At 37.1% G+C, this 14,768-nt stretch overlaps 1 protein-coding gene across 1 annotated transcript; it reads right to left on the reverse strand.

Annotated features, from left to right (window-relative positions):
• Window positions 1-5,348: 5,348 nt before the first annotated feature.
• On the reverse strand, window positions 5,349-6,284 carry LOC129514949 (olfactory receptor 5L1-like). Its single transcript, XM_055333641.1, has one exon. The coding sequence runs from the start codon at window positions 6,282-6,284 to the stop codon at window positions 5,349-5,351; it is 936 nt and encodes a 311-aa protein (XP_055189616.1).
• Between the last annotated feature and the right edge of the window lie 8,484 nt (window positions 6,285-14,768).

The raw sequence follows: 14,768 nt of genomic DNA on the forward strand, positions 1-14,768 counted from the left end.
TCCATTTGTTTCTGTGTATCACTGGCTGTACACATAAAATTTAAAAAGTATATATGGTCAGAAAGTAATTTCAAGTAAATTAATTTGTATACTCTATAATATGTTCCTAAAATTGCTGTGCCAAGGACTGCACCCAAGGCTGAGAAGATATTCCCTTTGGATCTCTATTCCCAAATCACCTTTCACAATTAACAAAAGAGAAGAAAATTTCTCATCAACTACCTTTTTTGAAGTTGCCCAATATGTGGGAATCTGTAGGCCAAAACAAAGAGATAATGTGAATATTGGTGTTCTTAAGGTCATCATTCAGTGCACTGGCAAATCAATCAGGCATCTCTCCCTTTTTCCATCTTATACAATTTTTGTTTCAGATTATATCTTTTATAAATGTGAAATCAAATATCTGGCCTATTTTTAAAAATTATTTGCTTTTCTATTCTCTATTTGTAGATGTTCTTCATGTGTTACGGGCACAAAGCCTTCATCAGATGTATAACTTGCACTTTTTGCTCCTAAATTTAAGTCTCGGATCTGTTTTGAGTTGATGTCTGTATATGATGTGAGGTAAGATTGAAATTTATCCATTTACTCATCAGCATTTATTGAAAAGACAGACCCAGGAGACTGCCTGGGCAGACTGTCAGAGTCAATCAACCATAAATATCTTTACTTTGGGACTCTCAGTTCTATTATGTAAAAATAATATGCTCACCATATATTCATACCAATTACAACATTTTCTAATTTTCAGGTTCTCAGTAGGAGTCTTTTGTTATATATTTTTCAGCGTTGCCATCTTTCTGGTGTTTTCAGGAACTTATTTTCTTAGTTTTACTTTGGGATTTTGTTTTGGTACTATGAAAAAATAAGATAATTTTGGCATTGGATGCTGTATTTTTTCATCATGATGAATTCATTTATTCATCCTAATAGTTCTAGTAGGGTGAGTGTATGCATGTGTGTGTGTGTGTGTGTGTGTGTGTGTGTGTGTGTGAATTGCTTAGGATTTTCTTCTTAACGTATCATGGGTAACGTGAATAAAATCAGTTGACTTCAAATCTGGATGACTGGTGGACCTATTGATTTATTAACCTATGTATCTATCTTTCTATGTATATTTACCAATCTATTAATCTCCCAATCTGTTTGTGAGCACTTAGAGTAGGCATCTTGCATAAATTAGTGTAATTTCCTCTGTTTCTACCCTTTTACTTTACCCTCCACAAAAACAGCTAGTTTTTTCTTTCTATATATAATTTACTGCACTAATTTGGGGTTTATCCATAAACAGAGTAGAGAACAAAATATATATGAGTAATTCAAGCAAAATTAATGATAGAGGAAAGATAAATATAATTGGTAAAATTTTTGAAATGTAAGGACCTGTGTCTATGAGGCCATCTTATAATAAATATTACTAGTACTAGAGAAAAATTAATCCTTCCTAATAGATACAATAATCGAAGTTTAATTACTTATTTGTTTAGATTATAGTTTTAAATGACAGTTAATTTAAAATGACAATTAAGAAAAGCAAATGACTCGAGATTTTTTTAAATTTTTGTTTATTTGAGAGAAAGAGAGAGCACCAGCTAGGAGAAGGCAGAGGGAGAGGTAAAGGCAGATTCACCTGCCCTGAGCAGAGACTTCAATGCAGGGCTCTATCCCAGGGCTCTGAATTCATGACCTGAGCCAGAGGCAGATGCTTAACCCAGTGAGCCACCCCAGCACCCCTGAATGGCTCTCAGTATTTACAAGAAATATATTCAATTATTTTATAAAGACTGCCTAAGGAGTTCTGATGAAGAGAATTGGACATGAATTTGGTCAATTGGCCCTATAATTTAATAATATATCTATGCTGATTGATAGGTGATGAAAAGGAAGGATAAAACATAGGACATGAATATATTTTCTTGGCTTTTGTTCTAAATATTATGAGAAACAAGCTAATATTTCTAAAATTCTTGTAAATATTTGTATCCTGAACACTTGAATTCTTTCGGAATTAGTAATTTTATTTTGTGCAAACTTCCAATCCTTCAAGCACCTAACATGATATCTTATGTGCTTATAGCATAAAATAGTAGCTCAAAATTATTGCTGAATCATTGACTTAACTATATATGCTTACCTCTTGAATATTGTTCATGTTCTTTACTTCTGAATAAAATTTGTGTCTTTCTCTTTTGTTTTTCCTAAAAACTTGCCCACTCTTCAGGATCAAGCAAAAGAGGCATGCAATTATGAGACAATCTCTCTAATATCCACAAATGAGTTTGAGGTGTCTCCTTACCAAACCTATTATGATATTTACTAACAACACTGGCTTGTGAGTTTCTTGAACCTGAGACTATGTATATCTTTCCTTGGCATCTATTTCATTAAATTTAAAATACAAAAGTGCTTATTTAACACCTACAACCTATCCATTAGGAAGGAAGAAAAGAGAATAGAACTAGCATTTCTTGCACACATAAAATATGCCAGATATGTTGTCTACCTTTATTTTGTTCCACGTACCACTTTATGAACTACATCATATACCACTTTTGTAGATAAAGATGGACTCCGATAAATCAACTGGTCTAGCTTATATTATCAGAGCCAGGTATAATTTCTCTGACCTAAAATTCATATTCTTTCCATTGTAAATGTTTTGTCTTTTTAACTATTTGAAGTGATTTTTATTTTTAAATGAGCTTGGGGTATCTGGGTGGCTTAGTCAGTTGAGCATCTGACTTTAGCTCAGGTTATGGCTTCAGGGTCATGGGATTGAGCACCTGCTCCTCGCTCAATGGGAATTCTTGTCCCTCTATCCACCCCTTTCTCATGCTTGTGTGCATGTGTGTGCTCTCTTTCTCTCTCAAATGAATAAAAATCTTTTAAAAAATGAGATTGATATGCAGGCCATTCAAAATCAGAGAAAGAGGTTCTATAATAACGGAAATAAATATTTACCAGTGCATGCATTCAATATGAAAAAATAAAAGTGTTTATTATTTTCCCCTCTTTTTTCTTCTTTTTCCTTTTTCTTTGTTTTTGACTTTCTTATTTATCAGGCTGAGATGAGAAGATTCAACATGAGTGTCATCACTGGGTATAGCAGGGATACTACTTTGTGTGCTTGGGGTTTTGGCAGTTATGGCACATAGTAGGAAAAGAGAATGGTGCTGTGCAAAATGGTGAGGGAAGTCAGGTGTGAAGCTGATAGGTCAAGATGATTCTGTGGCATCTACCTGTTGAATGCATCTGTAGGCTGGCGGCATTGTAGAACACATAAGACAGATTGAAGAGGACTGTTCTCATCTCGTCATAAGTTGTGGCAGCAAAAAGAAGCAACTGGCTCAGAGCAAGAAAAATACATTAGTGAAGAGATCTAACATAAGAAGTGATTGATTGTGTTGAAACACAAAAAGATCTTTTCAAAGTAGAACATGTGAGGATCAAAAAATATGTTTGTTACTCCCCATGCACATGATACAACTACTAGCATGGCACAGAGTTTCTGGGACACAGCAACTGGTGTAGTGGAAAGGGTTGGGAATGGCCATGAAGCTGTCAAACACCATCAGAGTAGATAGAATGAATGCAATAACTACAAAGATGATTGAAAAAGAAGTGCATCATGCACCCTGAAAATAAATTTCTTTAACTCTTTTTTTCTTCAAGTTTTTATTTAAATTCCAATTAGTTAACATACGGTGTAATATTAATTTCAGATGTAGAATTTAGTGAGTCATCATGTACATACAACACTCAGTGCTCATCACAACAAGTGCCCTCTTTGATACCCTTCACCCATTTATTTTTTTATATTTTTAAAGATTTTATTTATTTATTCATAAGAGACACACAGAGAGAGAGGCAGAGACACAGGTCAAGAGAGAAGCAGGCTCCATGCAGGAAGCCTGACGTGGGACTGGATCCCAGGACTCCAGGATCATACCCTGGGCCAAAGGCTGGTGCTTAACCATTGAGCCACCCAGGCGTCACCCCTTCACACATTTAAAGCATCGCTTGCCCACCTCCCCTCCAGCAAAGCTCAGTTTCTTCTCTGTAGTTAGGAACCTGTTTTCTGGTTTGCCTCTCTTTTCCCCCATGATCATCTGCTTTGTTTCTTAAATTATATAAGTGAAATCATGTGATGATTATCTTTCCCTGACTGACTTATTTCACTTCTCATAGTACAGTCTAGCTCCATTCATATCATTGCATATGGCAAGATTCCATTATTTTTGATGGCTGAGTAATATTTATATATATATGAATATATATATATCTCATATCTTTATAATATACATCAGTTGATGGACAACTGAGCTCCTTCCATAATCTGGCTCAAAAATGAAATATTTATGTGTTCTACAAATAGATTAGAATTCCACTTCTAGTGGCAGCATCTTATCCACAATGGAGAGTTAGAATCGAGACACAAATTAAAAAAACAAGCAAACAAAAAGTGTGATGAGTGACCTAAGTCGGAAATGCAGGTACTGATAGTTCTGATTATTCAGTGATGGCAAGTTCATGTGTGTCTGGAGATTTTATATATATCCACACTCATATATACTGTCTGTCTCATAATTCCACTCATATGTATGTGTATATATGAGCGTGTGTGAAATTATGAGACAGGCAGTACATATGTATAGAAGTACAATATAAGAGAGAGAGGGGGAAGAGAGGGAGAACTAAATGTGTGCCAGGGATCATTCTAGGCTCTTTGCACATGACATGTACTTTACTTTTCCTAATGTTCATGGGAAGTCATCATTAGTACTATCCCCATATTTTCAAATGAGATCATATCTGAAGTTCCCAAATCACTGGACATTGCAACAACAACAGCGAAATATAATAACAAAAACCAGATATAGGCAATAAATCTTAAAAAAAGATACAAGCATATCATAGACCCATATCCATGTGGAAATCTCATGCTGTACATAAACTATTGGACAAAGATGTGTACTTCATTGTAAACTAGGAAAAATTCAACTTTGGAAAAGACCAAAGTTCCATAATAGGTACTGAAAGAAAGTGTTATCCTCAAGTGTTCTTCATTAATTTCATGACGTTTTAGAGCAAACTAAATGCATCTAAAGAACGCATTACTCATATCCAGTTAAGACACTAGATTGAAGGAAAGCAAAGAAGTAGGCTTCAAGTTTGAAATGTGGTCAGTCCTAACCTGGAAGCAAATTGAAGAGGCACAAAGGCAAGTGAATCAAAAAGGATCACTCAGAACCACCTACATCCTGGCTCTTCCCTCCACTCCAACATTACAACCCACGTGTCCACCAGCCTCCACTTTGGGGCTCTGAGTCCTGCTAAGAAAAGATTTTCTAGGAAAATATTTTGGAGCTCACCACTTTTCTGAGAGCTTCTTTCACATCCTTATTCCTCAGACTATAGATGAGGGGGTTCAGCATGGGAATCACTATGGTGTAGAACACCGTGGCCACCTTGTCAGCATCCATACTGTTGCCCGAACCGGGCCGACAATAAATGAAAAGGATCGTTCCATGGAAGACAAGGATGGCTGTGAGGTGGGAGGCACAGGTGGAAAAGGCTTTGCGTCTTCCCTCTGCAGAGCGCATCCTCAGGATGGTGATGAGAATCAGCAAATAGGAGGTGAGGATGATCAGGATGGTGGTGAGCTCGTTGAAGGTGGCCACGATGTACAGCAACAGTTCATTCATAGTGACATCAGAGCAAGCAAGAGATAAGAGAGGGGGTAGATCACAAAAGAAGTGGTTAATCACATTTGATCTATAGGATGGGATCTGAAGGGCTAAACACAAGTGGATCAGAGAACAGGCCGTCCCACAGAGGTAGCAGCAGGACACCAGCTCCATACAGAGATTCCGGGACATGGTGACCATGTACAGCAGTGGGTTGCAGATGGCCACGAAGCGGTCATAGGCCATCACAGCCAACAGGAAGACCTCAGTTACCACACATGTACAAAATAAATAGAACTGCACCATGCAACCGAGGAAGGAGATGGCTTTGTCCCTGTTTAAGATATTGGGCAGCATCTTTGGCACGATGATCGTGGAGTAGCAAAAATCCACAAAGGACAAGTGGCTGAGGAAAAAGTACATGGGAGTGTGAAGCTGAGAGCTGACCTGAATCACTGCGATCATGCCCAGATTTCCCAAAACCGTGACTCCATAGATGAGAAGAAACAGCAGGAAGAGGAAGACGCTCAGCTCTGGGGCATCTGCTAATCCAAGCAGAATGAACTCTGTCACACTGGTGCAGTTCTCCTCACCCATGTTTTCACTTTATTGAGGCTAGAGGAAAATATTAATAGTTGCTCTCCATTATATGATCCCAAATTCATTTTTTGACTATCTTCTAAATAAAGACGTGATAACAGGTAAGGTAATTAATTTTTGTGTGCGTGAAGAAACAGGACATTGCTTTTATGAAGTTTAGGAATTGTGCAGGCATTGTAGCAAAGATGCATAAGGTCACAGTTAGAGAGATCACACAAAAACATTCATATCCATTACATCTTATATGATTCCTTAAACGAGTCCTACCCAATTTTGAGCTTGAAATTGAATCATTAGAAAGACATCAAACATTATTGAATTAGCCATATTGTTTCATGAAACTCAAATCCCTCTTTCCAGGCGGAATGTTTAATGAGTACTAAAAATGTTGAGATCGCAGGAAATAAATTTTTGAAATATGCAGTATTCTCTGTTTTCCACTGAAATGATGAAAAGTCTATGGTATTGAATATTATTAATCCATAAGCGTTCATTTTTTATCAATATGGTTTAGATGGAGAAGTTGCTTTTATGCTCCTTACCTGCATTTTTTTTCTATAAAATTAGCATAGTGATTTTGTCAATTATGCTTTTCAATACAGGCCATTACTCAGGGAATTGGTGCTTAGATTCAAAGTTCCTTGGGAGGCCTGGGTGGCTCAGCGATTGAGCGCCTGCCTTTGGCTCAGGTCATGATCCCAGGATCCAGGATCAAGTGCCTTATCAGGCTCCCTGCAAGGAGCCTGTTTCTCCATCTGCCTGTGTCTCTGCCTCTGTGTGTGTGTGTGTGTGTCTCTCATGAATAAATAAATAAATCTTTAAAAAAAAAGTTTCTATAACTATGACTCTGAAGCTTTATAATGACCTATATGACAAATGCATTCACTGCTTTAAATTTATTTGAAGAACCAATCAGAGATGTATATATGAAAGCATTAAATGTTTGCTGCTGCATTGTAGCACTGTTTATGATAGTAAAACTCAGAAATTAAGTGTCAAGTAAAAGGCAAAGGGTCAAAGCTATGACACATATATATTATGGAAAACTATGCAACTATTAAGGTTATATTTTTGAAGAACATTTAATGACCTGGCAAGTAGCTATGAAAAAATGATAAGTTTAAAAATAGTAAGCCAGATTGCACAGATAGAATATTATATATGTATATATCAGTTTCTTCGCATATTTAATCCTCACAAAATCCATGAACCATGAATATTTTATTCTAATCATTTAAAAAAATGTAGAAACGTACTTTGATTCATGATGTGGAGATACATTGATGATTCCCGGAGGAAAGAGAGTCTGCACTAAAATTCAACATGGTCAGATATTTCCTCCTTTATAAAAATGATTTCAAAGAAGTAAAGCGTATATATGTGCCTTAAGAAATCCCACGGTGAAAACAAATAATTCTGATAATATGGTTTTCTCTCTTCAACAGCCAGTTAAAAAGGAGTTGTCTTTTTCTGAGCTCAATGTTGTATATGATTTTGAAAACTTGCCTGTTTACAAGTCTAAAGGTGAAAAAATCAGACTGTTGGTTATTTGTAGAGAAGTAGTCAGGAGGGATTTTGATCCCTCTGGGACAGTTGGCTCTGGCTGAAGACTTTTTTGGGTTGTCACCCTAGGGAGGGATGCTAGTGACATCTAGTGGGTAGAAACCAGGGATACTGTTGACCACTCTTAAGATGCACCTGGCAGCCCCAGCCAAGCCTCCCCCAACCCCACATACCAACAACACACACAAACACACAAATATTATGTGGCCCAAAAGGTCAATGGTACCAAGGTTGAGAAACTTACTATAGGATAATATTTCTAAGCGTGGTACCCAAAACCAAAATAATTCCTCTCTTTTCTGCTTCACAGGTGGTCCCCATGTCTGTGCCCCTCCACCAACTGGATGGAGGGCCCCTTCCGGCTGCCCTCTGCATCAGAGTAACCATGCAGTCTGCCGGGTTCCATCCATTCTCCATTAAGATTGTTTCTCAACGGGATCCCTGGGTGGCGCAGCGGTTTGGCGCCTGCCTTTGGCCCAGGGCGCGATCCTGGAGACCAGGGATCAAATCCCATGTCGGGCTCCCGGTGCATGGAGCCTGCTTCTCCCTCTGCCTGTGTCTCTGCCTCTCTCTCTCTCTCTCTGTGACTATCATAAAAAAAAAAAAAAGATTGTTTCTCAACGCACAAAGAAAAAATGTTTTCATAAAGAAGCGATCCAAACATGGCATTTCTTAAAACAATTTCTAATTAAAGAAAAGGCCAAAGATTTTTTAAAAATATGTTTAATACTACAGTCTTGTATACATGACTATAATAAATTACTCTTATGAGAAAAAAGAAAGATAAAAAGCTTCTAACTCCCAGAAAATATTTATCTCCATTCCCAAGGAAAAAGAGTATAGCCCAGCTGACCTGTGGGTAAAAGTTGTTTCCTCTGTTTCTGAAGATGCTATCATGGAAATGCTTTATATTTTTGTGTGTATGTGTCTCTGGGACTCATCATATTCCTTAAGCTTCCCAAAACAATTGCTGATCTCTGTGGGATATCAATGAGATCTCAAGAAAACCATACCATCCTGAGACTCAAACGACTAATGATTTCTATGAGATATAAACAGGAAGAAAAGTTATCCCAGCTTGGTACACATTATTATAACCCAACAAGGTTCCTCTCAGAGTTCATGATAAATCGCAGAGCATTGTATGCTGCATCCAAGCACTGCTCTGAGAAGCAGGGATCATACCGTCGTTATGAAATATATGAATAGGTCTTATTGACTCTGCCTGTATTGTACTCAAAAGCTCCTTCCTGGAAGGCGTAGGGTCTGAAGTCAAGTCAGAGTTCCATCAAATACCAGAAACAGGTATTTACTGAGAATATTAAAATATTCACATTACTGGCCACTTTCTGTGTCCAAGGTACTATTCTGAATACAACTATTAACACATTTTATCTTTATAAAATTATAAACAGGTCAGTATAGTCACACGCCTTTATGATAAGGTCACTGAGGCACAGACTGTTGGAACTTGCCCAAAGTCACACGGGTAATCTCTGATAAAATGAGACCACGTGCTGCTTTTTGATCTGTGCGACCCATATGACTGAGTGAGGAAGAGCAGAACTGTCGATGGTGCAGGGATGGCATCTCCCTGCTGGACACCAGAGGCCATTAAACAGAGTTGGCTCACGGATTCTCCTAAGTCTATTCCTTCACTGGCTATATAATGCCTTCTAAACCAAGGGTGTGCAGACTGCTGCCTGTGGTTTGTGCCCTTGCATACAGTCAAGCATTTCAAGAGTTCCATGGATATAATTAGTTAAGATAATCAGTTTTCAATAATGTACATGCATTTTCCTAAGATTGATTCATCTGATAATTCCCTGAGTTTGAAGTATGTTTCTGGATGTCCTTTCCACCTACCACTTTCATTAATTATTTTCTTTTCAGAAGCAAAGATCCCTTATTTAAAAAAATAGCAAACTTCCAAAACCTAAAACATAAGAACATTTTGAAATATTGTTTTCCAGGCAGTTCTGAAGTTTGCTCTCACTTCAAAACCCATGTTAGGACCTCTTGTTTCTCTCTGGCATATATATATATACCCTTCCAACATCAGATTTAGATGCAGCTTAAAGCACTTAAGATGCTGCTTATGCACTTCCCTGTTTAATAGATGGTCCTTTTCATGATAAATAATGGCTTTAGGACATGTATTTTAACCAATATAGAGATGTCATGGAATCAGACATATAGTAGATCAATGACAATATTTGTTTAACACCTATTCATTTTCTTCTTAGTGCACCCTCCGGCTATTGTCATAAAAATCATCCTCCTGAAGGAGACAGTCTCATGACAGCATCTATAAAGAGTATCTTTGGTAACGATGCTCTACATCATCTGGGGAACCCACTCAGAGGAAAGTGGCTTTGTTTATTTATATTAGACTTAAAGACATGGCAAGTATTTTTTTAATATAAAAATTCTAGGGGTGCCTGGGTGGCTCAATTGGTTAAGTCCCAAACTCTTGATTTCCGTTTAGGTCAGGATCTCAGGATCCTAAGACCAAGCCTCGTGTTGGGATCTGCTCTGGGAGTGGAGCCTGCTGAAGATTTTCTCTCTGTCTCTTTCTCTCTCCCTCTGCCCTTCCCTGCTGCTGGTGAGCTCTCTCTGTCCCTCTCTTTAAAAAAAAAAAAAATATTGAAATTGATTTCTTGGGATCCCTGGGTGGCGCAGCGGTTTGGCGCCTGCCTTTGGCCCAGGGCGTGATCCTGGAGACCCCGGATCGAATCCCACGTCGGGCTCCCAGTGCATGGAGCCTGCTTCTCCCTCTGCCTGTGTTTCTGCCTCTCTCTCTCTGTAGCTATCATAAATAAATAAAAAAAAATTATAAAAAAAAAGAAATTGATTTCTTGTTCACATCCAAAAATTTAATAAAGATGAAGCTCTAAGTTTTGATGAAGTGTGTTTAAAACACATAATACTATTTTAGTAAACTGGATTGGTGAATTTATTTGTTTTTTTTCTCTTACTTCCCCAACACTCTTTTCTTTCTTTCCTTTTTTTTAAAAAAAAAATTTTTTATTTATTTATTCATGGAAGACAGAGAGAGAGAGAGGCAAAGACACAGGCTGAGAGAGAAGGAGGCTCCCTTTGGGGAGCCCTATGTGGGACTCAATCCCAGGACCCTGGGATCACGACCTGAGCCAAAGGCAAACGCTCAACCACTGAGCCACCCAGACTCCCTGTATTGGTGAGTTTTAATGAAATCAAATTTCCCAATTTTTAAAATTATATTATTTTACTCAAGGTGCTTCCAAGTGGAAAATGGAAGAATAGCAGACTTACTTAACTGTTATATGAAAAGTCTTTGGAAGGTCTTTGTGGTAACCTTCTCAGAAATTAAGAATGTGAGTGGTTCCATGCATGTATGACACATCACCCTGAGACATATTAGTTAAAAACAACAACTACTAATTGCATGGGCCAGTATTACCGGAGTCAGTAAATAAGCTCTGCTGATCTGATCCTGACATGGATGATCTTGGCTTGGTTGGTTTATGTGTATGATACCAGCCTGGCAGTTTAGGTGATCAAAGAGGGCTGCACGCCTGGGTATGGTTGTTGGCTGGATGCCAGCTCCCATGCTGAGGTATGGAGATATGTTTCTCATTATCCAATATGCTATTCTGTGCTTGTTCACCAGGCAACTTTATCACAAGAGATTGTGAATCAGCCACAATGCCTCTCAGAGGCACAGTGTCACATCAGCTACCCTCTGTTAACCAAAGCTCCTCCCTTCCAGGAGTGGAGAAATTGATTCCACCAGGTGTTCAATAGAGCTGTACACAGTCATAGACACCAAGGGACTAGAGGATTTGGACCATGTTTGCAATCTACCAAACTGAGTAACAAATCCTTTTGAAAGATATAATTCCCCCACCTCACAAATTTTTCCCTTTGACAAAATTGGAGGAACTCAATCTAAGTTTGTTTAATGCACTGGTTTTAAAAGTTTCTGGTGAAAAAAAATCATTGTGAGAAATTGGAACATAACCTGAATGGAGTTGAAAGACTTGAGTGACGTTACAATGACGGAAGAATTCCTGACAGATTCTAGTCTCACTGATCCTTAACATAACCAGTCTTGGTATTTTCATCTATTAAAAAGTAGAAGTAGAGATGATGTTAAATCCTCTTGCTCTCTAGAATTAAGTGATGTCTTTCCAAGGATACATGTAATTAATTGAAATAAAAATCCAAACATATAATATTTCTCATAAAAATAAATATTTGCAAATGCATTTTCTTTAATTGATTAATTCTATTTTATCCAAATTTGCAATACAATTATCTTTTTGATTAGTGGCACAATAATTATTGCAACATTACAAGGTTAGCTTAATCCAGAAAAAGAAACTTTCGATATTGCCAAGAGCTTTATGATTACGGGAAATAAAAAGTATGACTATGATTAATAAAGTTATAATATTCATTGGAGGGAGTAGAATTGAACATGAGTTCAGAAAGATGAAAGACACAAATCTGCCTCAGATGTTCTTATTTATGTTTTTTAAATGAATTATGCTTTGCAATGGAAATCAAACTTTTTGCTGCTATTTAAATTTATGATGAAATATTTTACATGCAAAATTAAATGCTGAGAGGCATCAAAACTGAGAGGCACATGACCAAAACATGTGAAGACTACTAATATGTCATGTTCTATATAGAAGCAACGGAATTTACCATAAACAGCTGCAAATATGACAGCTTGAAAATGAAAAAAATAGAAGGTTGTATACTAGTGATTAGTGGGAAAAAAATGCTTGCTGATGTGTCTGGAATCTTAACTGACTGATTGCTTTAATTTTGTCACCAATTGCTTGTATAACCTTGGCCAGGTCACTTTAGTGTTATGGGCCTTGGTTTCTCCAGAGTAAAATCTAAATGGTTGGTGTTACTTTTACCACAAAATTATCATCCTTTAAAAAAAAAAAAATTATCATCCTTTGTCCAACCAGGACAGAAGTAAAATAAAATTCTCCCTAATGAGGGATTACCCATTGTTGATTCAATTTAAGATTCATACAAATAGGGATCCCTGGCTGGCTCAGTGGTTTAGCGCCTGCCTTTGGCCCAGGGCGCGATCCTGGAGACCCGGGATCGAATCCCACGTCAGGCTCCCGGTGCATGGAGCCTGCTTCTCCCTCTGCCTGTGTCTCTGCCTCTCTCTCTCTCTCTCTGACTATCATAAATAAACTAAAAAAAATTTAAAAAAAAAGATTCATACAAATAATTTCCTGAATTTAAAGTAACATGAAGGGCAGCCCCGGTGGCTCAGTGGTTTAGCGCCGCCTTCAGCCCAGGGGCTGATCCTGGAGACCCGGGATCAAGTCCCACGTCGGGCTACCTGCATGGAGACTGCTTCTCCCTCTGCTCTCTCTCTCTCTCTGTCTCTAATGAATAAATAAATAAAATCTTTAAAAAAATTTTTTTTAAAGTAGCATGAAGAATTGTATAAGTGCAGATGTTTAGTGGAAGATAAATTTGAGGATACTCAGAGAAACAGAAGTCAATAAAAGAGAAAAGCATTCCCTCATCAGACATCTAATATCTAAAACATGGTCTTTTATGTATTTTATCTTTCGATATAAAATGGTTATTTAATTGATTCCTCATATTAAAAATCATATAAACAGAAATTTTAATAATGATCATAAGTTTAAAACAATATGTACATTTCAAGTAACTTAATTGAGCCCATATAGAACTGTTCCCCAGATTATTTTTCTCCCTTGCCAGAACACCTGGAAAATTATTTTTTATTATATTAATGATTTGTTTGGAATTTTAACTGGCCATATTGAATAGAGAGAAAAATAAATGTACAAGGTATTCAAGTAAAGTGAGTTATTAATGTTACAGAGATCTGATATTTTTAATTTGCCAGATTAAATAGGCCTTTATGCTAATCACTATTTGGTTTTTATTGTATTTTTAATAAAGTTATGTAACCAATTGGTTTACAGTACTTTTTTTTAAAGTGGGAGTGCAGTTGAGAAGGATTCAGAGATTATGATCACGTTCAGGAAAAAAATAAAGGATTGATAATATTTTTGATGTCTTCATAGGCAGAACAATAGTATGAAATATGGGCGAGACAGACACTCATTATGTTTACTTTTTGCATATACAATTTCTGAGATCTGGTCTCACATCTTTAAGCCTTTGGTGGAGCCTCTTATAGTTTATCACACTGCCACCCTGGAGCTCCTTTGAACACATATTCAGGATACAGACCATGTTTCTCTCATCAACTTTCCACTCATGCCTAGTAACCTATACATACAACACACACACACCACACACGTTACATAGTAGTCACTCAATAAAATATTTGTTGGATTACTGACTCAGTATTACATTTTGACCTCCTTGATTTTGTCGTGGTTTGGTCTTCTGAATAAAACTTGTGCCTTGTTTGCTCCCAAAGTTTTGTTCTACCTGTTATCCAAAACTAAGTTCGAACAGTACCTATTTTTTGAAGGCATTACTCTAAAGTCCCCAAATGGACTTGAACTTTTCTTTCTTTCAAACACTCTATGATACCTTTCATTTTCTACCTTCTACAAGGGCCTCTTTCTTCACTGCCTTACTGTCAACACTGGGTTTTGCCTTCCTTGAAGATGAAGACTGTGTCTCATTTTAAATATTTGTAATATTATGAGATAAATTCATGTGATTATTGAGAGCCTAGTCTATTCCAGGTGCTCCATAAGAAAGGGGATGAAATTAATGTTTATTAAGATTTATACAAGGTTTTCCAAATGATATCTATATTACCTTTAGGTCTTCACAATCAGATTAGGAGCTAGCTCATGTTACCATGATTATTCTAGATTAAAACCAAAGATGGGAGAGATTATTGATTTTTTTTTTCCCAATAAGCAAGAGATAGAATCAAGAGCA

Source organism: Nyctereutes procyonoides, unplaced genomic scaffold, assembly GCF_905146905.1.
Source record: "Nyctereutes procyonoides isolate TBG_1078 unplaced genomic scaffold, NYPRO_anot_genome, whole genome shotgun sequence".
Classification (NCBI taxonomy): Eukaryota; Metazoa; Chordata; class Mammalia; order Carnivora; family Canidae; genus Nyctereutes; species Nyctereutes procyonoides.